Source organism: Cervus elaphus, chromosome 29 (assembly GCF_910594005.1).
Source record: "Cervus elaphus chromosome 29, mCerEla1.1, whole genome shotgun sequence".
Classification (NCBI taxonomy): Eukaryota; Metazoa; Chordata; class Mammalia; order Artiodactyla; family Cervidae; genus Cervus; species Cervus elaphus.
In genome coordinates, this window is record NC_057843.1 from 7,657,965 (window position 1) to 7,682,975 (window position 25,011).

Sequence of the window (25,011 nt, forward strand, 5' to 3'; positions counted from 1 at the left end):
CAGAGAATCAAGTCATAGATGGTTAAAATATAATTGCACAATTGGCTTTCATTGCACAGATCATCTAAACAAACATATGTATCAATTAATAGTTTCTCACATACACAAGCTATCCAGCCCCAGAGTATGAACTAAAAAAAAAAAAAAAAATTTTTCTTTACTGCACTATTTCTTAATTACAGTATATGTTCGCTGAGTATTTTAAATGGTGATTAGAAATATAATCAGATGTTACTATTTTTGCACTTCGACCCTTTTCTAGAGTGCCAGTCACTAGAAAAATTAATCTTGCTGTCTTTCTGTGAGCTAAATAATAAAGGGTGTCAAATATCTTTATCCCAATACACTTATAGGTGGTAAAACTGAATAAAGAGTTGCTGTGGTATGGATTTTTTTTAAGGAAGATCCAGAAATGAGTGTCTAAATTTGTAGAGCATTATGTTATCCATTGGCTGCTCTGACTGCCGGATATGTGGTGGGTGCAGAAAAGGTCTGAGCTCTCATCTCCCCTTGGAACACCACCTGTGTACACCCCTCATTTCTGGTGTTGGCAGCACGTGGCTGATACATCCTACATTGAAGGAAGGAGAAGAAAGGTAGAAAAATGTAGAATGTGAAAAAGTGAATCAAAATGAGAGGGGGAGATAAGTGATGCTTTATTGATTCATGATGTTGGAAGGAAAAATTGTCTTGATCAGTCATTCAGGAGGGAAAAAAATGACCACACCTTCACTCCTGGGATACAGAATGCTCTGTCTTATCACCATGTTTCAGCCTGTGCCAGGTATCATGAGAGAGAAGAGCAAATGAGAAGTAAGGGAGGTTAGAAAGAAGGGGAGGGGAGAGACGCGGAGGCAGGTGAGAAAAGTGTAAGGACACCAGCAGACCAGGAGAGGTTGGGGCAGGAGATAAAGTTAATCTCTCCACGAAAATATATGTTAATATATAAATGATGTGCTTTAATGTTTATAAAAAATTGGTCAAATACAAGCTCTGGCATTGTTTTTCTGTCAGTCGTCTTACCCAGAGTATTGTAATGCTGAAATTTCTCCCATGCTACAGTGAATTGGGATGTTTACCAGAGCAGGTGATGATTCTGAGGAGTCAATTAGATACTACTGAATAAATTATTGCTTCTGATGTTTAAATTGAGTAGACTCAGCACTGAGAGATCATGGCTTAGGGTTTTTTAAAACATTTTATAAATATATAAATTACAGTCAGTCCTTCAGGAACCATAAAAAATTCTTTAAAAATTAAATTCTTAAAAATGAATGCAATATATAAACCAGACTATTCATTTTAAGATTTGAGAACGTTTCGACTTAAATATCTCAGTATATTGGATTCTGGTCACAGTTTCCCCTGTAATATATGACTTTGACATTTCTCTGTAGCTTGAGTCTATTTGCTTTTTTAAAATGTCAGCTGGCACATTCACATTAAACATAAACTCAAAGATAGGTTGGCTGATAGAAACTCTTTCAGAAAAGGAAAAGGGTTGATTGAAATTATGTGCATATAAAGAGAGATGACCTTATAAGTCTTATTAGAGGGGAACAACCTCATCCTGTACATCCAAATCCAATTAGAAGATTACTTCTACAGATTCCTGTGGTCTCCCAAGGATGTTCCTGATTTATCAGGTGACAGCAAGGCAAAAATACACCTTACTGTGTTTCCAATGGGGATCCAGAAGAAATGTCTCAAAAACCAAAAATATGTATAAAAAAGAGACCACATAGCTTTATGTGAACATCAGAGTATTATAAAATAAATCGATAATGTTTGATTAAAACATTCAAGGAATTAGTTCAAGAAAAGAAAAAATTAATAGCAATAGTTGATGACTTGTGTCAAGTAAAGTCATCAGAAACATTACAGCGTTACAAATAAGAAATGATAGATTTTATTAGTTGAAGCAAAAAATGATATTATTCCAGGACAGATATTAGAAAGAAGTTGATAAAGCTCTCGTGTCACCAGATCTGCTCTGTAAAGTATTGTAAAGCAGCTAGATGTTACTATTTTCTCCCTGAAGCAATTTTTGACAACATAAGTTTCAGTTGGACAAAATCAAAGGACAGTCCTCTCTTTGAGTTCCTGTCTCCATTTTCTTTCTGTACATTCCCATTAAACATAACAAATTCACTTTCCAGGGAGAATTGTATGCCAAGGAACTTCATGCATTTAATCACTTACCTTACTCCTTCTCTTTCGTCGAAATCTCAGAAGTTCTTTGTGTTGTCTTGATACAAAATTTACCGCTGCATATTCCAGAAGTGCTGAAAACACAAAAAGGAGGCACACTGCCATCCAGATATCAATAGCTTTGACATATGAGACCTAACCAGGAAAGAGAGAGTGAGAAAATTGACTTGTTACTTCCACGGAGAACAAAAATGGATGTCTGTTCCTAAATTATATCATTTATACATTAGAAATCTTTTACTTAAAATTTTTGCAAGTTTTATGTATTAGTCATACATTAAAATGTGTATTCCTTGCTAACAAATTTTTTTTCAAATGAAGCACTAGACCAAATGTATGATGAAAGAAAATAAGATGAAATATAATTTTATCTTCAGGGTAAGATAGTATCATACTTGAAAAGTGTGCAGTAACATTGAAAGATACTTGCAGAGTAGCAGAATACTTGAAAAGGTCTGAAGTAATATTGAGATATAGAAAATACTGTTGAACTTGTAGCTCCATGCGGGGAGCCGGCCTGACCGCTCAGGCCCCTTCTCGGCCCTGAGAGAGATCAAAAGGTCCCTCTCTGTCCCGCCACCCCTGATTTGTTAAAGTGCAAATTGGCCTTTCTCACCTCCCTCAAGGAAATCGCTGCAGCCACCATTTGCCTATTTTCCTGACTCTGATAAGATTATCGGGCTCCTGTGAATGGCTTATGTCTAGGTAGTCTTTACCTGATTATAAGACACTGGTGCCATGCCCTGCTGGAGTTAAGATAAAACTCCTAAAACTAGTATCTGCAGTTCTGCACGTATACAAGTCTTTGATCTAAAATTTGGTGAATCCTGTTAGTATATATATGTATGTTACGCCTCAATAAAGTCGTCGGAATCAGTCACAAGCTGACTCCATCCCTCTCAACCCCATCTTTCTTAGTCTTTTATTTCTCAGGTGCACTGGTGATTGCGTCCTTGACCTGTTCATTTAGCCGGCAGGCCCGGCAGCTCCATATTTTCTTAATTAAAATTTATTTTTTACTTTGAAATAATTTTAACCTTACAGACATGTTGGTGGAACAGTAAAAAGAACTCCCAAGTTCAACAGTTGTTAATGTTTACTTACATTTCTCTCCCTCCCCTTAATCTCGATCTCATGTTTTTCTCCCTGAATTATTTGACTATTATATGCAGACGTGATGCCCTGATACTTAGGTATTTTTCTAAAAGAAAAGGACACTCTCCTATACACACTCAGTTGACTGACCCTTCAGGGCTCAGGATAAATTTTGCCAAAATCTGATTCTGAATCCTATGACATCTGTGCTTACCCGAACACACTGCACTGTAATTGCTTATTTCTTGTTTTCTTTTTGTTTAGAGTGTGAACTCTTTGAGGACAGATGGCATTCATTTTGTTCACCATCACAGCAGTGTGTGTGTTTATTTGCTGACTGAATGAGCAGATAAATGAAGGTGCAAAATGTTAAAACACTAGGGAGGAGGGAGCCATAGATGATGATTCATGTGGAAATTCACTATCTCGAGTGATGCTCTGTTAATATCTTGAACTGAATTGATTTTCTTTTAAAAAGAAGTGTCAACTTACACCACTTCCAGTGGTGTCAACTTACATGTGAGACGTGCCGACATGGGGGCCCTCTGCATCTCCTCCTGTATCTTAAGTGTGATTTCTGCTGATCAGAAAGAACTCTACCAAGCAGAGAGATGTATGCCCTCAATTTATTCCATGGTTGTGCTAAGTGCCCATATGTTTGTAAAGCATAGATTTAAATCTCATGAGTTCTGCAATTGTGTCAGAAATTTCTGGCTGCCTTCAAATACATACGGTCCCAGAAGATGTAATACAGTTTTCACAGGCACCATCTCAAGCTACACCATTCCTTGGAAAAAGTGTGTGTGCATTTTTTTTCAACAACCTGGATCTATAATGACATGAACCAAGAGATCAAATAAGAAATATGGTTTTCAAATGAACCTGACAACTGTTTTCCTTTGACAATAGAACTATGCAAACATCATCTATGCAGCCCACATTCTGCTTCTTGTGATCAATACTTGATTGTTGAGACTGAAAAGTCAACTCTCCTCATCCTCTCCTCTGACTCCCACCAACTTCAATTCTCTCTCTTCTCCATCCTCACTGACCCTCCAAGGACAGCAAGCACAAGCCCTGAAAGGTTTGGGACTCTAGCACTAGTAACTTTAAAATAACACAGCAGTGGGACTTCACTGGTGGTTAAGTGGTTAAGATTCTGTGTTTCCAATGCAGGGGGCATGGGTTTGATCCTTGGTCAGGGAACTGAGATCCTATATGCCATAAACTGTGGCCAAGAAACAAAAAATAAATAAATAAATAATTTAAATAATTCTACCTGTTTAAAAAATAAATAAAACAGCAGTTTCCTCACCAACACATTGACAACATATTCATGACACACGACACTCATCCCCTGTGATTCTGGTACCACCTTGTTTCCACCCACTCCTGCCCCTGTCCTTTGTAGCAGCCTCATTCTAATCCAGCCAATCCCCCGGACCACCTTTCCATGGTCCCATCGTTCACCATGCTATTGGAAACGTGATCTTATTTTAGGTAACAGTCTCTCCTTGGTGTTATTCCTTGGGTACAGGGGCATGAGAAAATGAAGCCTAAATGTCTGCTGACTAGACACACTGGCCGGGAAGACCGTTGTCTTGGAAACCAATCCAAAGCCACGTGTGGAAGACCGCTTCCTTCCTGAAGCGCGCTCTTCCCTGGCTCCTTGACCTGCATTCTTCGGGTTTCCTCCCTCCACCCAATCCCACTCGGCTCTGTAGGCCTCTCCTCTTCTTCCTGAGATCCTCAGTGACACGGCCTGGGCCCCTTATGTTCTCACACTGAAACTTGTCACTTTCAGCCCTTAACTATTACTTTGGATCCAATTCCTCCTTTGCACTCAAAGCCCCCAGCCTCCCGTTTCCTGACGAAACCTCCCCCTAGCCTGTTTCTTACATGACAGTAGCTTTTGGATGTCTCACGCTCCTCAGTCTTCATTTGACTGAGAAAGAAGCTAGGAATCTCTACTGGACTCAACCAGCAAACACACATAACTGCCTCTTCCTCCTCATTAAAGGCTAGATTCTATTCATCTCCAAATCTCACATAAAAAAAACCAAGTCTGGGAATCCTACCTTTTTGCTCTTTCTGAAATTTATCATTTTCTGTCCTTTCTTACTGACATTGTATTGTGTATTGATCTCAACCACCATAATCTGTTTCTCAGTTTCTCTTAGGGCTGAAGTTACAAAGATAGTAAGACAGACAAGGTCTATCTTTTTTAAAATTGGGGTATAATTGCTTTACAATTAGTTATTTTCTGCTGTATATAACAAAGTGAATCAGCTACATGTATACATACATGTATTCTCTCCATCTGGGACCTCCCTCTTACCCCTCATCCCCCTCTAAGTCATCACAGAGCACTGAACTGAGTTCCCTGTGCTATTGGAACCAGCATTCAAGAGGGGGGAAATAGACAGCAAAAATAATCACATAAATAAAGATAATTTAAGAGAACTTCAATAATGAAACCCCTGTAGGGTCATGGGAAAGGGACAGTGTGCAGGGGGCTGTTAGGTGGGTACAGTCCCTGAAGGCCTCTCTGAGGGTGTGATACAACGACCATCTCAGGCCACTTTCTTACTTGCCCATCATTCTTCGTGTTTCTTCTAGTTCTTGGCAAAGAGATCAATGGACAAGCTCCATCCTGCCTCAGCAGCTTTGAACTCCCTGTTACTTCTGTCTGAAACACTCCTTCCTTTATGGAACCCCTGTTAAATCCTTCAGACTTTAGCTTAAAAGCCATGATTTCAGGGAAACCTTCTCCAAATGCTCAGATCAGTACAGCCCTTCTCACCTTCTTACCTCCACTTTCCTCCTAGAACCCATCTCTCAGATGACTCATTGCAGTTGTAATGATATTTATCGGTGGGTAGTTCTTACAAGGTGACTTCCGGAGAGCATCATTTAAATGCCCCCCACCCTGCAGCTAATTACTCTGTTCCACAACCCCTAAGGGCCATTTTCCTAAAACTTTGGGTGGAAGAATGCAAAAATGAGTATGTCCCTGAGGATTTCAAGGTGAAATATCTATACTGATATTTTAGCAAACTATGTGTTGACAGCAAACACTAAATAATTAATCTTATTATTGACCTTGCCCCACTGTATCATCATTATCCATTTACATATCTTTCTCCTTTTAGGCTAATGTGAGTTGAGGCAAGGGCCAGGTCTTATCCACCTTTTTGTTTCAAGGACCTAACACACTGCCAGTTATATGATGGGCTCTCAGATAATATTCAATTGATTGAACCATGTGGAGTGACTTGCAACCACTGGCCATTTATTATAAGAGAAATAATTATAATAACTAGCAAGCCAGGAATGTTCTTAGGAGTGTCTGTAGAACTACTGAGTGTTCTTAGTAACTGTCCGAAAGTAACACTTTTAATTCGCACAACTATTCCTCTTTTAAAGGTGAGGAGACTGAGACACGTGAAATAACTTGTCATTATATACACTCAGTTCAGTTCAGTTAAGTAGCTCAGTCCTGTCTGACTCTTTGTGACCCCATGGACTGCAGCATGACAGGCTTCCCTGTCCATCATCAGCTCCCAGAGCTTGCTCAAACTCATGTCCATCGAGTCAGTGATGCCATCCAACCATCTAATCCTCTGTCATCCCTTTACACTACCCTGTGTAAAATAGATAGCTAGTGGGAAGCTGTTGTGTAACACAGGAGCTCAGCTCAGTGTCCTGTGATGATCTGGAGGGGTGGGGTGGGTGGAAGGTTCCAGAGGGAGGGAGTATATATGTAAGTATAGCTGATTGACGCTGTTGTACAGCAGAAATTAACACAATATTGTAAAGCAATTACAGTCCAATAAAAAAAAAAATAACATCACATAGCTATTGCTATACACTGAATATGGCCCTTCAAAAATCCTGATGTTGACATATACCTCTAAGGTGATGGTAATAGGAGGTGGAATCTTTGGGGAGTGGTCAGGTCATGAGGGTAGAGCCCTCATGAATGGGATTAGTCCTCCTATAAAAAGGACCCCAGAGAGTGTTATGCCTTTTCCGTCATTAAAGAACACAGCCTGTAGATTGCCATCTATGAACTAGGAAGTGGGCTCTCACCAGACACTGAATCTGCCAGCACCTTGATCTTGAACTTCCCAGGCTCTAGTTTCTATTGTCTATAAACCACCTCATCTATGATATTCTTATAGAAACCTGGACAAACTTAGGATGCTACCAAGTTGCAAAGCTAGGATTTGAATACTGGTCATCTGGCTAAAAAAATCTGTAACTCAACTACTCTTCTACATCACCTGGTTATTAGGCTCCGTCTTTTTAAGCTACCACCATAACTTAACAACTGTGAGCACACTAAGTAGAAATAATTATCTGTATCTTAATATTCCAGGCTCTTCAAATTTTACATGATAGTTAAGGGTGAAGTCATTACATAGCATGAACATTGGAGGGTTCTGTATGTTTGCTGATCCTAAAATCTGACAATCAACTTCTTAGTAGACAATGTAGAAAAGGAGTTGTGAGAATGTAATTACCACATTAGAAACCAGATATTTGCTCTGCAGAAGCAAAACTCTATCAGGGAAACATTTTATCCTTTGAAATACAATCAGAGTCCCCTCAACAATATTCTCACATTAATTATAGTGAAGTGTTTTTATGAGACAGTTGCCTACTTGCCATGTGATAATCTGGGAAGAGATAAGCTTGATAAATTATCATTTGAATGTGCAGAGCTGGGTTTGCACATTTGAATGTGCAAAGCCTTATCTTTTTCACTTTAAAAAATAAGTTTTATAATGTGAGGAAGGAATATAAGCATCATTGATTCTACAGACTTCTTAGATCATGTGATTTTTTTTTTCCAGATAAATTTTCTGTTTATTTTAACCTGAATGAACTTATTGGCCAACCCAATACTTTGCAATGTTATCATTAGAAAACAGAGAAAATCTGCTTCTGGAGTCCTGAAAAGATGCATATCGGATTTTATCATTATTACTTATCCTGGTTATAAAGATTGGAATCCAGTCCCCTTGACTCTGGGAAGCATTCGTGTTCAGGAAACTTGCCTAAGCATGAATTTCTTTATATCTACTTCTAACGATACAAGGAAGTGGGCATAGGAGGATTCTAGCTATGATTTGATAAGAATAACAAACAACCCCAAATCTCACTGGCTTGAAACAACAAAGGTCAATCCATGTCCATGCAGAGCTGAATGGTGACTCTGAACAAGTGTCGTCACACCGTGACCTCAGCTCCTAGTGTGGTCACTCTCTGGAACACTGGTGGTGACCACAGCAGAGGAAAACTAGGGCACAGGTGGTCTCACATTTGGTAATAAATACTCCAGGCTAGAAGAGGCACAGATCACTGTGCTCAAAACTCATTGTTTATTTGTTTGTGCCTGTATGCTCAGTCATGTCAGGTTCTTTGTGACCCTATCAGCTGCAGGCTACCAAGCTCCTCTGTCTATGGGATTCTCAAGGCAAGAATACTAGAGTGGGTTACCATTTCCTCCTCCAGGGGATCTTCCAGACCCAGGGATGGAACTGAGTCTCCTGCCTTAGCATTAGCCAGAACTATTTACAGTCAACACGACAAGAACAGATCTGTGAGGTGCAACCTCATCCTGTGTCTCGAAGGGAGACAAAGCTCACAGGTGGCAGAGTGAGTGGAGGTGGGGAAGGGTCTACTCTGTGCGTATGAAAAAAAAAGAAAAAACAAGAATGCTGACAAGCCCAGGATTGAAGACAAGTGTGGACTGTGATCTGATCACTGTGATATCTTGAAGGGAGAACTAGAGCAGCTTTCAGTTCTGTTCAGTTCAGTCTCTCAGTCATGTCCAACTCTGCAACCTCATGGACTGCAGCACGCCAGGCCTCCCTATCCATCACAAACTCCTGGAGTTTACTCAAACTCAAGCCCATTGAGTCGGTGATGCCACCCAACCATCTCATCCTCTGTCTGTCCCCTTCTCCTCCCACCTTCAGTCTTTCCCAGCATCAGGGTCTTTTCAAATGGGTCAGCTCTTCACATCAGGTGGCCAAAGTATTAGAGTTTCAGCTTCAACACCAGTCCTTCCAATGAATATTCAGGACTGATTTCCTTTAGGATGGACTCGTTGGATGTCCTTGCAGTCCAAGGGACTCTCAAGAGTCTTCTCCAATACCACAGTTCAAAAGCATCAATTCTTTGGTGCTCAGCTTTCTTTATAGTCCAACTCTCACACTCATACATGACTACTGGAAAAACCATAGCCTTGACTAGACAGACCTTTGTTGGTAAGGTAATGTCTCTGCTTTTTAATATGCTGTCTAGGCTGGTCACCACTGCAGTGATTTTGGAGCCCCCAAAAATAAAGTCTGCCACTGTTTCCACTGTTTCTCCATCTATTTGCCATGTAGCAATGGAACTGGATGCCATGATCTTAGTTTTCTGAACGTTGATTTTAAGTCAAATTTTTCACTCTCCTCTTTCACTTTCATCAAGAGGCTCTTTAGTTCTTCACTTTCTACCATAAGGGTGGTGTCATCTGCATATCTGAGGTTATTGATATTTCTCCCAGCAATCTTGATTACAGCTTGTGCTTCATCCAGTCCAGCATTTCTCATGATGTACTCTGCATATACGTTAAATAAGCAGGGTGACAATATACAGCCTTGATGTATTCCTTTTCCTATTTGGAACCAGTCTGTTGTTCCATGTTCAGTTCTAACTGTTGCTTCCTGACCTGCATACAGATTTCTCAAGAAGCTGGTCAGGTGGTCTGGTATTCCCATCTCTTTCAGCATTTTCCACAGTTTATTGTGATACACACAGTCAAAGGCTTTGGCATAGTCAATATAGCAGAAATAGATGCTTTTCTGGAACTCTCATGCTTTTTCAATGATCCAGCAGATATTGGCAAGTTGATCTCTGGTTCCTCTGCCTTTTCTAAATCCAGCTTGAACATCTGTAAGTTCATGGTTCACGTATTGTTGAAGCCTAGCTTGGAGAATTTTGAGCATTACTTTACTAGCGTGTGAGATGAGTGCAATTGTGCGGTAGTTTGAGCATTCTTTGGGATTGCCTTTCTTTGGGATTCGACTGAAAACTGACCTTTTCCAGTCCTGTGGCCACTGTTGAGTTTTCCAAATTTACTGGCATATTGAGTGCAGCACTTTCACAGCATCATCTTTTAGGATTTGAGATAGCTCAACTGGAATTCCATCACCTCCACTAGCTTTCTTTGTAGTGGTGTTTCCTAAGGCCCATTTGACTTCACAATCTAGGATGTCTGACTCCTGGTGATCACTGGTGAATGATCACACCATTGTGATTATCTGGGTCCTTAAGATCTTTCTTGTACAGTTCTTCTGTGTATTCGTGCCACCTCTTCTTAATATCTTCTGCTTCTGTTAGGTCTATACCATTTCTGTCCTTTATTGTGCCCATCTTTGCATGAAATGTTCCCTTGGTATCTCTTTTTCTTGAAGAGATCTCTAGTCTTCCCATTCTATTGTCTTCCTCTATTTCTTTGCATTGATCGCTGAGGAAGGCTTTCTTACCTCTCCTTGCTATTCTTTGGAACTCTGCATTAAAATGGGTATATCTTTCCTTTTCTCCTTTGCTTTTTGCTTCTCTTCTTTTCACAGCTATTTGTAAGGCCTCCTCAGACAGCCTTTTTTTTTTTTTTTTTTTTTTTTGCATTTCTTTTTCTTGGGGATGGTCTTGCTCCCTGTCTCCTGTACAATGTCATGAACCTCCGTCCATGGTTATCAGGCACTCTATCAGATCTAGTCCCTTAAATCTATTTCTCACTTCTACTGTATAGTCATTAGGGATTTGATTTAGGTCATACCTGAATGATCTAGTGGTTTTCTCTACTTTCTTCACTTTAAGTCTGAATTTGCCAATAAGGAGTTCATGATCTGAGCCACAGTCAGCTCACAGAGCAGCTTTGTTAAAGGGCAAAACTCACTGCTTTAGAGAGAGCAGCTGTTGAGTAATGAGAGGATGACAGAGGGGGAAAAAAAAACAAACAGTACTGATCTTTAACTCCACATTTGTTCAAACCATGTCAGGACAGAGTTCAGTAAAATTAGTCATAAGCGGGTTACAAAAGAGTCCAGGTAGTCCTCTGAAGCGTTGATTTACTCTAGCAGAGGTAATAGATTACTTAGATTATAAAGACAGGCAGGCTGCCAGGCAAATTCAGGCATAGGAATGGTGTGCTTGTACCACACAGAGTCTCAAAAAAAAAGAAAAAGACTGTGCCTCCAAGTATGGACCACACCTCACCAGTTAATACTCATCCTTGTCCCTTACTTGTTCCACCAGACCCAACTGTTCATTTATGTGTGCATACACCCTCCAAAGTCATCTGGTTGTGTTCCTCTTTGATTCAGAGGAAGAGATGGCTTGCAAGTATATCATGCAATTTTTCATAAATCAATTTAATGTAAGGCAAGTTTTTGGTGAGATAATTAAGTAGCAACAATTTATATTATATTCCTTTACAAGATCATTGACTGAGCTAAACTATACGAATGGCACCGTCTGGTGTAGTTGAGAGGCTTCTTGTCAAGATCCATAACTTTATCTTACCATGCATAGAAATGATCAAATGGATTGCCTTAGGACAAATGCTGTCCTGAACTACAGCTGGTAGATGATAATGCATGAATAGGTAAATATTGATTAGACTATAAGCCAGACTACCTAATTATAGCAAATTATACTTACTAATTTATGTTATAACCCAGACTATTATTATCAAGAATTTCTAGAAATAGAAATTTATAGTGCACTTATAAGAAGCACAGCTTTGAAGGATAAGAAATTGATTAAACCAGAAAGTGGTTTGAATCTCCAAATCCAATGCAAACCAACACTCAGGCACTCTACAAGGTTAATATCCCAGGACAGTGAACATTTTCTCAAGTCTTCTCTCAGTCCAAATTTGCTTTTTATTTAAGAAAGAGGTATAACAAAACATCACAGTATATTGCTTTTGATTAGTTAAAACAGTTCTTTCAATAGGGTGATTTATTCTCCATTGGATGATGATCAATCCTGGTAAATTCTCCCAGTTCCTCTAACTTGTCAAACTGATGAGTAATTCTGGCTGTGGAATGGGCAAGTGGCTCAAAGGTTTTTTTCTGAGTTATGCTGAAAAATTTCCTGCTTGTGTCATGGCTTTTTTCCTAGGGGGGTTTGTTTCGGATCACATTGGTATTTATTTATCTTTGGATCTGTAAAAACCAAACTGTAGTACACTTAGTCCCTCATTTCTCCCAGTGTAAAAGCTGTATAAGAATTTTAAATATTGTAACGTTTATAGGAAAAAATATATTAGTTTCAAAATTATTTTGAGTTTCATTTAAGACTAAAAGCCAGAGAGATGAAAAAAATAACCTTTTTTTTTAAGTGTTAAAGTAAAATGAAGCAAACTGAAAAAGAAAATGAACTGTCTGCAGAACTGTATTCTTGGAATTCTAGGTGGTGAATCACACAGATTTTGTGAACTCTGATGTTTGTCATCCTGGAGGGCAATTCACAACTGCAGAATCCTACACATTACGTTCATACTAATTACGATCCTCATAAACTTAGTAAATGAATGATGCTTTGCATAGAGTCTTTATTTGCCATGTAAAGGCTTTTACTTTAAGAAATGAAATGTATCAGAGAATCATAATGGCAGAACTGCATTATATCCTAAGTCATGAACTTGACAAATCTTTCCAATCACCAGATGAGAAAAACACAATTAAAAAGGGTAAGGTATTTTGAAAGGTCACTCCGCTGCCCCTGACTTTTGCTTCAATTATGGGAGCTTTACTGCCATCTTTTCTATAGGACAGGATTCTTAAGACTAGCAAAAAATCTAAATGTTGCTAGAAATGCTACTTAGGTGCACGTTGTTACTGACATTTGTTAACATTTTTTTGTGTGTGACCTGCTTAAGGAAAGTTGAATTATATTTGAAACTTCTCTCCCCTGTGCATTCTTGCACTGGAAGTTTTGTATTTCTAGAACATCATCTTTATTATACCTATATACCTTTCCAATCCCTTTTCCCAGCACCTCAAGATCTGACATTTTCATATTTAACTTCAACCAGAAATCAGGAAGACAGATAAAACTTGTAAGCTATGTCCAACACTGATTTGGGGACCAAATTCTTTATTCCCTTGGCAAAGGGGGAGTTTTACATCAGATTTTATCTGTCGGCGGGGAGAGGGGGTCATGGTATGACTGTAGGATTTATGTGAATACAGTAAAGGGAGCTTAAGACATTAAATAGATTAAAATTGGCTCCAAGTTGCATAAACAGCTTTTGTTTGTAAATTTAGTTTGATGTTAAAGCTCCTGTATTATGTCATTTCAAAAATTTTTAAACTTTGTGATTTGATCATATATTTTCTCCAAATTGTGCCATCAGATTTAAGATCTTATGTCATGGCTCTGTCTCTATGGCATCCACAGAGGACCTGCTTGATAATTGTTAAATTCAGCTTAATGAGACCCAGTAAGCCTATTAACTGTAGGCACTAAGATCAAATATAGAACCAGAGACAACTATCAATTTCTATTCTTACTATGGGATCTACATATGTTTAGGAATTACTTATTTACTGAAGACAGAAAAAACAGTAATAAAATTGAATAATATTCATATGTAGTATACCTTTTGCTTTTAAAAGAAAGGGCAGGAGTAAATAATTTTTTAAATTTTTGCACCTTTTTTCTTTCTCTTTTTCCTACAGGAATAAGACAGGGAAAAAACTATTAACATACTCAATGAAAACACTTTTAAATTAAATATATTACTCACATCAAATACTGTATTATAAAGTTAAATATACTTAATAACTATTGTGTCATGTTTAATGAATTAAAAATGAGCCCACTTGTATCATGTTTGTATTGAATTTGATTGAAGTAAATTTTGTTAACTATACTTTGAATAGATACTAGAATCTTTATTCAAAAGTTTTTTTTCTTTAATGTGGACCATTTTTAAAGTTTTTATTGAACGTGTCACAATACTGCTTCTTTTATATTTTGGTTGTTTGGCCCCAAAGCATGTGGGATCTTAACTCTCCCACCAGGGACAGAGTTCACACCCCCTTCATTAGAAGGTAAAATCTTAACCACTGGACCTTCAGGGAAGACCCAATATTAGAATCTTATATTCAAATAGTGAGGAACAAAACATTATTGACAGTAATAGTTATCAATAGGAAAACTTGATTACTATACAATCCCTCTCCCCATTTAATTACTGCTGATATTTACAATGTACTCTCCTTTAAAACTGCAGGGCAGTTTTTATTATTTTTTTTAGAAGAATGAGAACTAATTAGAAATGGCAATAGTGAATACGAATACTTCATTTTCCTTCCCATCCCCTGTCTTTTCAGTGTAATGCCAATAGGCCTCCACGTGCCCACATAATCATGGTATCCAATTATAAATATCTCAGTTAGATTTATATTATCTAGTCATTGTAATCAATTCTATAGTTGATGATTTCAAGAAGAATAAAAGTTACTATGAAAGCTATTGTGATGTTTTCTAAGAACCATTGTTTTTATTATACTGCAAGGTAGATACATGCAATATTTAATACCTTTTTCATTAATTTGGTGATTCTCAGGGGCGCATATGATTCTTCATAAATAAAAAGTAATTCAACTGAGTTTTACATTCTTTTTAGAGGGACAAAAAATGGCATATTCTTGCTTTTTAAGTTAACCACTAAGCAAAGTTTAAAAATTCACATTGTCTTTAAATATCTGCATGATATTTACTCTATAGACCTGTATCACATTCTGAGGATAAAATATGTAAAGGATAGACCATCCTCTCAAAAAGCTACTCCTGGTGGGTTTCACAGACAGACCGAATAAAGGAAGATACTGCTGTATACACAGACTTTCCTGGAGTTTCCTAAAGCAGTTCTTTCTAGAATCATAGTTTATAAATTAAAATTATATTTTGTCCCTCTTATTATTTTCTTTATTCCTACCCATCTCAATACTGAATAAAAAATATATTGAATAATTCCCTCAGTGTCAAGATCTTAACAACATATTAGTATAAATCAAATATATACTCAAAATAGTTTAATGACTAACACTACTCTCTCTTTCACCTGGGTTAAAATCTAATTCTCCCAAGGAGTATTGCTTTTCCACATCTAAAGAAAAAAATTCACAAAATGCTGGGAATCTCAAAGAGTTTATGAGAAGGGTTTTGAGGTAAGTGGGTCTAGGCTGTAACTAGGCTGTATAACCTTTTCTTGTGCGTGGGGGAGACAGAGTCCTAGAGGAAGAAAGGAGGGAAGACACTTTGAATATACAGTATATACACTAAAATATACTTTGAATATACTTCCTCTTCTTTCTGGACTTTCATTTGCTCTTAAAAGAATCATCTCTGGTCTGCTTCCCTATCAATCTGTAGTTCACTCCTTGAAGCCTTAGGCCTGGATGTCCCTGGTCAGAACTTTGGAAGTTCTGACTTTTTGACAATTCAATGTGGCTATCATACGCATCTCAAAGTTAACATGCTTAGCCATAGAACTAATACCTCTCTGACCTTCCTCATGAGTAAATATTACCACTACATGCCATTACCCAGCTGAAGGCCACTTTTGACTCCTGATTTTCCCTTAATCCTCAAAATTCATTTCAGAAGCAAATCCTGTCTCTTTCATCTGCAAATATATTTTCTCTAAAAAAAAAAAAGAAAAAAATCTACATCTTCCTAACTCCACCTGTGATGCTTCATCTCTGCAGCTACCAACCTAGACAGATCATCCTCGGCTCTGAAGTATCATTTTCATGGTAGCACCTTTGCTTCCATTTTTACCTCTTCTATCTGATCTTCACATAGAAATGGGAGTGATCACTCCTCTCAATAAAATCCCTCCAAAATCCATCCAAAATAAGCTTTATGCTTACCAAGTTTTATAAAACCCTCCATGACCTGACTCTGTGATCACCACCATTTTTCCTCACTCATTCTACTCCAAATAAACAATGTTAGGAAGTATTCCTAAAGTTTTCTAACTTTGAAAAATTTGCTGGCAGTAGGATGCATTGGCACCCTCTTCTCACCTAGTGCAGGCACTGCGGAAATGCCAGATTGCTCCAAGCTCCAAGAAATGAATCACAGGCGTATTCTTGCTTTGGGCTATTATACTCCTGACTTACGACACTGTTGAGGCCAGTGCAACAGGAAATTTCAGAGAGGAGTCTCAGGTCTATAGTTCACGAGGTGCTGGCTCAAGTACATTCTCAGAGATTTTCTACTTTGAGTTTTATTTGACGTATTTCCAAGTTCTTTCTTATCTACAGGAGATGTACTGGCACAGAGCCTGACAAAACACTTAGCGATGATCATAAATTAGTGATTTATCATTTCTTCCTCCCATGTCTGATAATCCCCTATTGTTTTCCTGAATTCAAATTTGTTTTCCTCCTTCCTAGATTTCATTAGTAGGAGAATGGTGGATGTTCCCATGGCAAGATTTTCAGGCATCTGAGGGTTCTTTTGTGAGGGTGAGCATAGCAGATCTTAAGGTGCATGGTTTCAGACTTCTATTCCTAAATCCAGTGTGAGCCCTTGCCCTTTGCCTCTCCAAATCACAATATCAGGAGTGCATTTTCTTTCAAGAGACATTCTACCCTTTTGAATGATCTCATTCAATAGGAAAATTTTTGTTTATTCTCAGACTTCAGCATATACCATCCTGAATTCTAATGTACATAACTGCTGCACATAACCTGTACCCTAAATATCACAAAGGCTAAGATAATTATTAACTCAAGATTTCTGTTTGCTAATCAGTTCTTTTTTATGGGTCAAAAATAAATCTGCTATCATACTTCCAGTGTCTCTATGATCTGAGAGATAGACTTTGTATACATCTTTGTATGTAATGTCATGGGGTCGCAAAAAGTCGGACATGACTGAGCAACTGAACTGAACTGAACTCAACTGATGTATGTAATGTAATTGACTTCATACTTGAAAATTTATTCCTTCCCTGAGATCCTGATGAAATTAATGCCTTTTAAAAAATTTCTTGAGAAAAAGAATGAAGTCATCTCAGACCTTTCTTCCTTAAAAAAAAAAAAACAAAACTCTTGTCTCCATTCTGTTTCTTTTAAATTTATTGCTTTCTTTATTTCTGCTTCATCCACCCACCCCTTCATGCTCTCCTAATTCTACCTTAATCTCTTTATCCAGATGTGTTTGTGCTATGCCTCATAGAATCTGTAGTTTCCTTAAACAGATCATTAAGTACCCCCACTTTCTGGATGACAACTTATGGAATGAATGAGCTTTCATTTCTGTTGAGCTCAGTGAGGAAAATCAATGAGTAAACTGGTAACTTCATTTACAAATCGACTATGGAACTTCAACTATTACTCAGAGCCCTTGAGACATTTATATGTGTATAAATAAGCACCTAATCTTATAAGAAAGCGGAACGCCGAAAAATTGATGCTTTTGAACTGTGGTGTTGGAGAAGACTCTTGAGAGTCCCTTGGACTGCAAGGAGATCCAACCAGTCCATCCTAAAGGAGATCAGTCCTGGGTGTTCATTGGAAGGACTCATGCTGAAGCTGAAACTCCAATACTTTGGCCACCTCCTGCGAAGAACTGACTCATTGGAAAACACCCTGATGCTGGGAGGGATTGGGGGCAAGAGAAGGGGACAACAGAGAATGAGATGGCTGGATGGCATCACCGACTCGATGGACATGAGTTTGTGTGAACTCCGGGTGTTGGTGATGGACAGGGAGGCCTGGCGTGCTGCGATTCATGGGGTCGCAAAGAGTCGGAAATGACTGAGCAACTGAACTGAACTGAATCTTATAAACAGATTTATAGTTTTCATTTAGAGAATATTTTATAAAACACTAGTTGATATGGATCGTTTTGAAAATACAATTATATGTTAATAAAAGTAAACCTTATTTTGAAAGACAATTATATGCTAATAAAAGTAGACCTTATTTTGAAAGACAACCATTCAATCTTAGCAAGGCAGAGTGAGCTTTGCTATTGATTAATTCTTTCAATAGTAAGTAAAATTTTTAATAAAATATTATGCCATCAACTTTTATTTATTTATATATTTAACTGAATAAATTAGTCAGAGGTGCAATCCATAGTAAGGGATGAAGGAAGCCATGACAACAGACTTATCATTTACTCAGCATGGTGGGAAGACAGCGTCAAATACACAAGAAGAGTTACTATGATTTTATTACATTCATTTACATCACTGTCATGAAAATAAAGTGGGGCTTGCTGGAGGCCAGACAGGATTACTTAATTTAGATAGTAGAAATTTCTTTCTTAGGAACCATTTAGGAAAAGAAAATAATTTTCTGTTGCTATGCTGCTAAATGGATAAAAAGGACTTCTATGTTTTATTTCACCACATCTTTAAAAAAAACAGTACTGGGTCTTTTACAAACCTCATACAGGAATAGTTTTAATTCTGGCAGCTCAGCACAGACTGAAATATTATGTAAGTATTAGAAAAGTTTTTCTTTTTATTGACCTATGGCTGCTGAAAAGCCAAAGCAAACACACGTACAAAAAAGTAAACACTAAAAAAAAAAAAAGTAAACACTGTATTTGGCCCAGGGTGTAAGGTACTGGCATTTTCATACAGTACTTGTGAGAGTATAATTGCTATAAATTTTTCTCGAGGGAAATTTGGCAATACAGATCAATGCATACAGCTATCAATGCAACAATTCCAGTTCTAAGAATTAATACTAAAAAAATAATACAAAATGCATGTAGAGTTATATATCCGTGTATATATATGTATGTACATACTTGCACATATATATTCATGTATATAACAATCATTATACAAATGTTCATTATTGTATTAGTCCTAATAGTGCATAGATTATCATGACACATCTATATAATGGAGTCATATACTGCCCTTTAATTACTCTACAGATTTAACTTACATGCAAGTTTGATAAACTTCTACATATTTAAAAATCTATAGACAATAAATTCTATAGAGCATAAGAGTATTATTGATGCTTAAATAATTGGTGGTCATAACAAACTATGGATAAGAGATATCATTGGTAGAATTTTTTCCTTCACCTATGTCTCTGTTTTATGTTTTTTCTGCCTCGATTATATATTACTTTAAAAACTGGCGATGAATACAGATCTTCCTCAGTTTATGATGGGGTTACATCCAGATAAACCCACTGTAGGTTGAAAATAACCTTAAGTTGAAAAACCATTCAATACACCTAACCTATGAATATCATAGCCTAAGCCAGCCTACCTGAAACATGATCAGAACACTTAGTGGGCAAAATGATCTAACCCAAAGCCTGTGTGTTCAGATGCTCAGTCGTGTCTGCCTCTTTGCGGCCCCATGGACTGCAACCCACCAGGCTCCTCTGTCCTTGGGATTCTCCAGGCAAGAATACTGAAATGAGTTGCCATTTCCTCCTACATGGGATCTTCCCAACATTTTATAATAAAGTATTGACTATTTCATGTAATTTATTGAATACTGTATGTCAGGAAAAAATAGAATGGCTGTCTGGGTACAGAAGGGTTGTGAGTGTATCCACTGTTTACCTTCCCTGATCACATGACTGATGGATGCTGTAGAAGCCACTACCCAGCATCCTGAGAGCAGATACCATGCATCACTGGCCCAGGAAAAGATCAAAATTCAAAGCTGGAGGTATGGTTTCTGCTGAATGCTTGTCACTGTCACACCGTACAAAAGTCCAAAAACTTTAAGTCGAACTGTCATAAATCAGAGACCAATTGTAAATACCCTGAAAAGGATCTGGCAAAAATAATGATACATATACAAATGAGTGCACGTATGTGTGTCTGCCGTTTCAGGGCACTCACCTTTGGTAAGGAAGCCCGTGATCCTGAACTCTGTGTGGTCATGGTCAGCACAGTGGTTATTCCCAAGGCTACCCGGGCTGGGGCAGCATCCATGTTGATCCAGAAGGAAACCCAGGAGAGAATGACAATCAGGAGGCTTGGAATGTACATCTGGATCAGGTAGTAGCCCATTTGTCGTTCAAGATGGAATCGCACTTCTATACATGTAAACTTTCCTAATTGGTTGCAAAATAAATGCAGCAATTGGTAAAAAAACATGGCTTCACTATTGCATCAAAGGTCACAATGCTGCTTTCATAACAATTTTGCCCTAAACATTATAATGTTATAATGAAATGGGATCCTAAGCCATATATGCAAATTGGTTTCTAAAAAATATTTTTTTTATTTGTATGTTGGCATCTAGAAGCAATGTAATAGAAAAGTGTGCTATTTCAGGAAATAATATATAAAATTATTATTTCACATTTTATTAGCACTTCATAGTTGTCCAGGTACTAAAAGGTCTATTATTTCATGTGATTCAAGTCTGCTTTTGTACGTTCTTTTAAACACTGTACCTTGAGGTTCTAGCCAGGATAATTAGGCAAAAAAATAAAAGGCATTTAGATTGAAAAGTAAGTAGCAAAACTATCTCTGTAAGCAGAAGCCATTAACTTTGTATTTAGAAAATCCTAAAAAACTCATTAAAAATCTATTTGAGCTGAAAAGTCCAGCAAGGTTACAAGATACACTACCAGTATAGAAAAAGCAATTATGTTTCTGTATGCTAGCAATGAACAATCCAAAAATTAAATTGAGAAAATAATTCCATCTGTATAAGAACCAAATAAAATATTTAGAAATAAAGTTAACAAAAAGTACAAAACATACAATAAAAAAAATAACAAAAGTTGAATAAAATTAAAGAAGATCATAAAAAAAGGTCACTGTGTAGCCATTAATCAGAAAAGTTTTATGGTTAAAATTGTGATATTTCCCATCTTGATTTACAAATTTATTGCAATTTCTATTAAAATCCCACCTGGTTTTATGTAGAAATTGACAGGTTGATCTTAAAATTAGTATGAAAATCGATTCATATCAATGTATGACAAAACCCACTGAAATGTTGTGAAGTAATTAGCCTCCAACTAATAAAAAAATTAAAAAAAAAAAAAAAAAAGAAAATGCAAGAGACCTACGATAGCCAAAATAGCCTTGAGGGGAAAAAACAAATTTGGTGAACTCACACTTTGTAATTTCAAGACATGCTGCAAATTTACAATAATCACAAAGTGTGGTACTGTTATAAGTAAAGATATACAGATCAATGGAATAGAACTGAAAGTCAAGAACTGATCATTTATGGTCAATTGATTTTTTAAAAAGGACTAAGACTATTCAGTAGGGAAAGAATGATCTCTTTAATAAATGGTACAGGGCTTCACTGGTGGCTCAATGGATAAAAATCCACCTGCCAATGAAGGAGACAGGGGTTCAATCCCCAATCCTATGTTTATGACATAGGGAAAGTTAAAAAGTACATTTTACTGCTCACATAGAAATTAAAGGAACTTTTTTGAAAAGAGCATTATTATTTTAACTATAGGTGTTTAAAAAAGAGAAATTATTTAAATATAACTGAATTCCAAGCATTTCTTTTGTTTCATACAAACCAATTATATAGCAACACGCAATGAGTCAAAACTTCTGTAAATTTTAAAGATGTCCATTCTCTGCTCAATGACTATAAAAAACATTCAGCTATAAATTGCTGAAATAATTAGCCTAGCATCTGGATAGCCTATAACTACAAGTCATAAGTGTAATAAAGAACACTCAACCCCTACCTGTGTTGTAATGTTTAGTGCAGTATCGTAAATCTTTCTCTTCTTTCAACAGAAACTGGGGTAAAGTGAGTCCTTCTGCCACTTGTACAGGTGCCTCATCTTGCCATTCAAATATGAGATCATTCATTGTGTACCCAACTAGGCAAAAGATAATAAAAATATTTAGAATGTAACAAGGCATTCAAAGGTGAGAAATTTTAACAAATCACTTGTAGATTTCCCATAGAATGAGAAGACCAAATAGTGTCATTTTAACTCTATTGATTGAGCTACGCATTGCACAATTTCAGGCTACTGGAGTCTACTCATATGAAATGTTTATCAAATAACATAAGGAAATGTAGTAAGCTAACTGGGACCTTCCCTGGTGGCTCAGAGGTTAAAGCGTCTGCCTAATGCGGGAGACCCCAGTTCGATCCCTGGGTTGGGAAGAACCCCTGGAGAAGGAAATGGTAACCCACTCCAGAATTCTTGCCTGGAGAATCCCATGGACAGAGGAGCCTGGTAGGCTACAGTCCATGGGGTCGCAAAGAGTCAGACACGACTGAGCAAATAAAGCAAAAAAGCAATAAGTATAGCATATACATCCTTTCCCTAGGATAGGCAGATACTGCATTGACTCAATGATTCATTTTGGCTCCAATCCATTAGGCCTCCCTCACCTTTTCTCAAAGTATTCAGGACCTTTTCAAACAAAGCTGAAATTGTCACTGGTTACGAAATAACATGAACTATAACATCCAGGGAGGGAATCCAGTGCTGATCCCTTTCTTGGTTTAATCATTAACTGCTTTCGCTTATCGCATCTGCTTCTATGTCCCGAGTCCCAAAGTGGACAAAGGGGTATTTTAGATAGAAATGTTTGATATCCAGTGTAAAAAAAAATCCACAAGTTTGTGGAGGGACAAACTCCACAAACTTTTGTGCATACAATGAGTCAATTAAGAACAGAATTAAATAATGTATTTTGCAGTAAGCCAGCATGGTTTAGTAAATTAAAATGATGTCCTCTGTCTATAGAAAGAAAAGAAAATGAAAGTGAAGTCACTCAGTTGTGTCCAACTTGTTGGGATCCCATAGGCTGTAGCCCACCAGGCTCCTCTGTCCATGGAATTTTCCAGGCAAGAGTACTGGAGTGGGTTGCCATTTCCTTCTCCAAGGGATCTTCCCAAACCAGGGATCAAAGGGATCAAACCCAGGTCTCCTGCAGTACAGGCAGATTCTTTGGCAACTGAGCCATCAGGGAAGCCCTCTGTCTATGGTAGTGGTATCCAAGAAAAGCAGAATTTTATCTTTTTCTTCCCTGTGAGTGAGCTGTGGAAATGTACACTTGAAGACTGTTGCAGAGAAGGAGTCAACGTGAAATGTAACCTGTGGGGGAAGATGATTGCCAACATTCACAACAGCCCTGGAGGTAGGGCCAAAGAAGAAGCACAGTTTGGCCTCTGAACTAAGTCAGTTAGTTCAGTTCAGTTGCTCAGTCATGTCCAACTCTGCAACCCCATGAACTGGAGCATGCCAGGCTTCCTTTTCCATCACCAACTCCCGAAGCTTGCTCAAACTCATGTCCATTGGTCAGTGATGCCATCCAACCATCTCATCCTCTGTCATCCCCTCATCCTCCTGCCTTCAGTCTTTCTCGGCATCAGGGTCTTTTCCAGTGAATAAGTTCTTCCCATTATCTGGCCAAAGTATTGGAGCTTCAGCATCAGTCCTTCCAAAGAATATTCATGGCTGATTTCCTTTAGGATTGACTGGTTTGATCTTGCAGTGCAAGGGACTCTCATGAGTCCTCTCCAACACCACAGTTCAAAAGCATCAGTGCTTCAGTGCTTCAGTGTTCAGCTTTCTTTATAGTCCAATTCTCACATCCATACCTGACTACTGAAAATATCATAGCCTTGACTAGACGGACCTTTGTTGGCAAAGTAATGTCTCTGCTTTTTAATACGCTGTCTAGGTTGGTCATAGCTTTTCTTCCAGGGAGTAAGTGTCTTTTAATTTCATGGCTGCAATCACCATCTGCAGTGATTTTGGAGCCCAAAAAATTCCCCAAGCCAGGCTTCAAAAGTACGTGAAATGTGAACTTTCAGATGTTCAAGTTGATTTAGAAAAGGCAGAGGAACTATGACTTGACTTTTCTTGACTATGAGGGCTACTCCATTTCTTCTAAGGGATTCTTGCCATAGTAGTAGATATTATGGTCATCTGAGTTAAATTTGCCCATTCCAGTCCATTTTAGTTCTCTGATTCCTAAAATGTTGATATTCACTCTTGCCATCTCCTGTTTGGCCACTTCCAATTTACCTTGATTCATGGAGCTAACATTCCAGGTTCCTATGCAGTATTGCTCTTTACAGCATCAGACTTTACTTCCATCACCAGTCATGTCAACAACCGGGTGTTGTTTTTGCTTTGGCTCTGTCTCTTCATTCTTTCTGGAGTTATTTCTCCACGCCTCCAGTAGCATATTGGGCACCTACCGACCTGGGAGTTCATCTTTCAGTGTCATATCTTTTTGCATTTTCATACTCTTCATGGGGTTTTCAAGGCAAGAATATTGCAGTGGTTTGCCATTTCTTTCTCGAACTAAGTCAAGGGGTCAGAAAAAGGAAACAAAAGCTCTAGGTGAATGAAAACAGCAAATACGAGAAACTCCCAAACAAATTCTGTGCCAGATAATGTTGTAGACAGGAGGCTGTGTGTGTGATAATAGTAGAAATACCTGGTGATGCACAGATTAGACTGAACAGAGTGATGTGTCTGGAAGGGAACTGATCACCCCCCCTCCTCCCACAACACCTGGAATGGGACATCCCTGAAACAGCTGAATTGCATCCAGCCATGGTGGTGGCAACTGAAGCCTGACACCTACCCCACCCACCTGACCCGTGTGCACACCTCACATCATCCACTCCACTGGATATGGGGAAGGTGGTACCAAGGGCATCCATGG

The 25,011-nt window shown here is 38.0% G+C and overlaps 1 protein-coding gene across 2 annotated transcripts in view; it reads right to left on the reverse strand.

The window, feature by feature from the left end:
* The window catches only part of GLRA3 (glycine receptor alpha 3), a 184,597-nt gene that overhangs the window by 12,112 nt on the left and 147,474 nt on the right, over positions 1-25,011 (reverse strand). For both annotated transcript variants that reach the window (XM_043891458.1, XM_043891459.1), the window contains exons 6-8: positions 22,056-22,193; positions 20,224-20,438; positions 2,203-2,346 (exon numbers count right to left, since the gene is read on the reverse strand). In XM_043891458.1, coding sequence (XP_043747393.1) covers positions 2,203-2,346; positions 20,224-20,438; positions 22,056-22,193 — 497 coding nt within the window. The remainder of the gene's footprint in view (positions 1-2,202; positions 2,347-20,223; positions 20,439-22,055; positions 22,194-25,011) is intronic.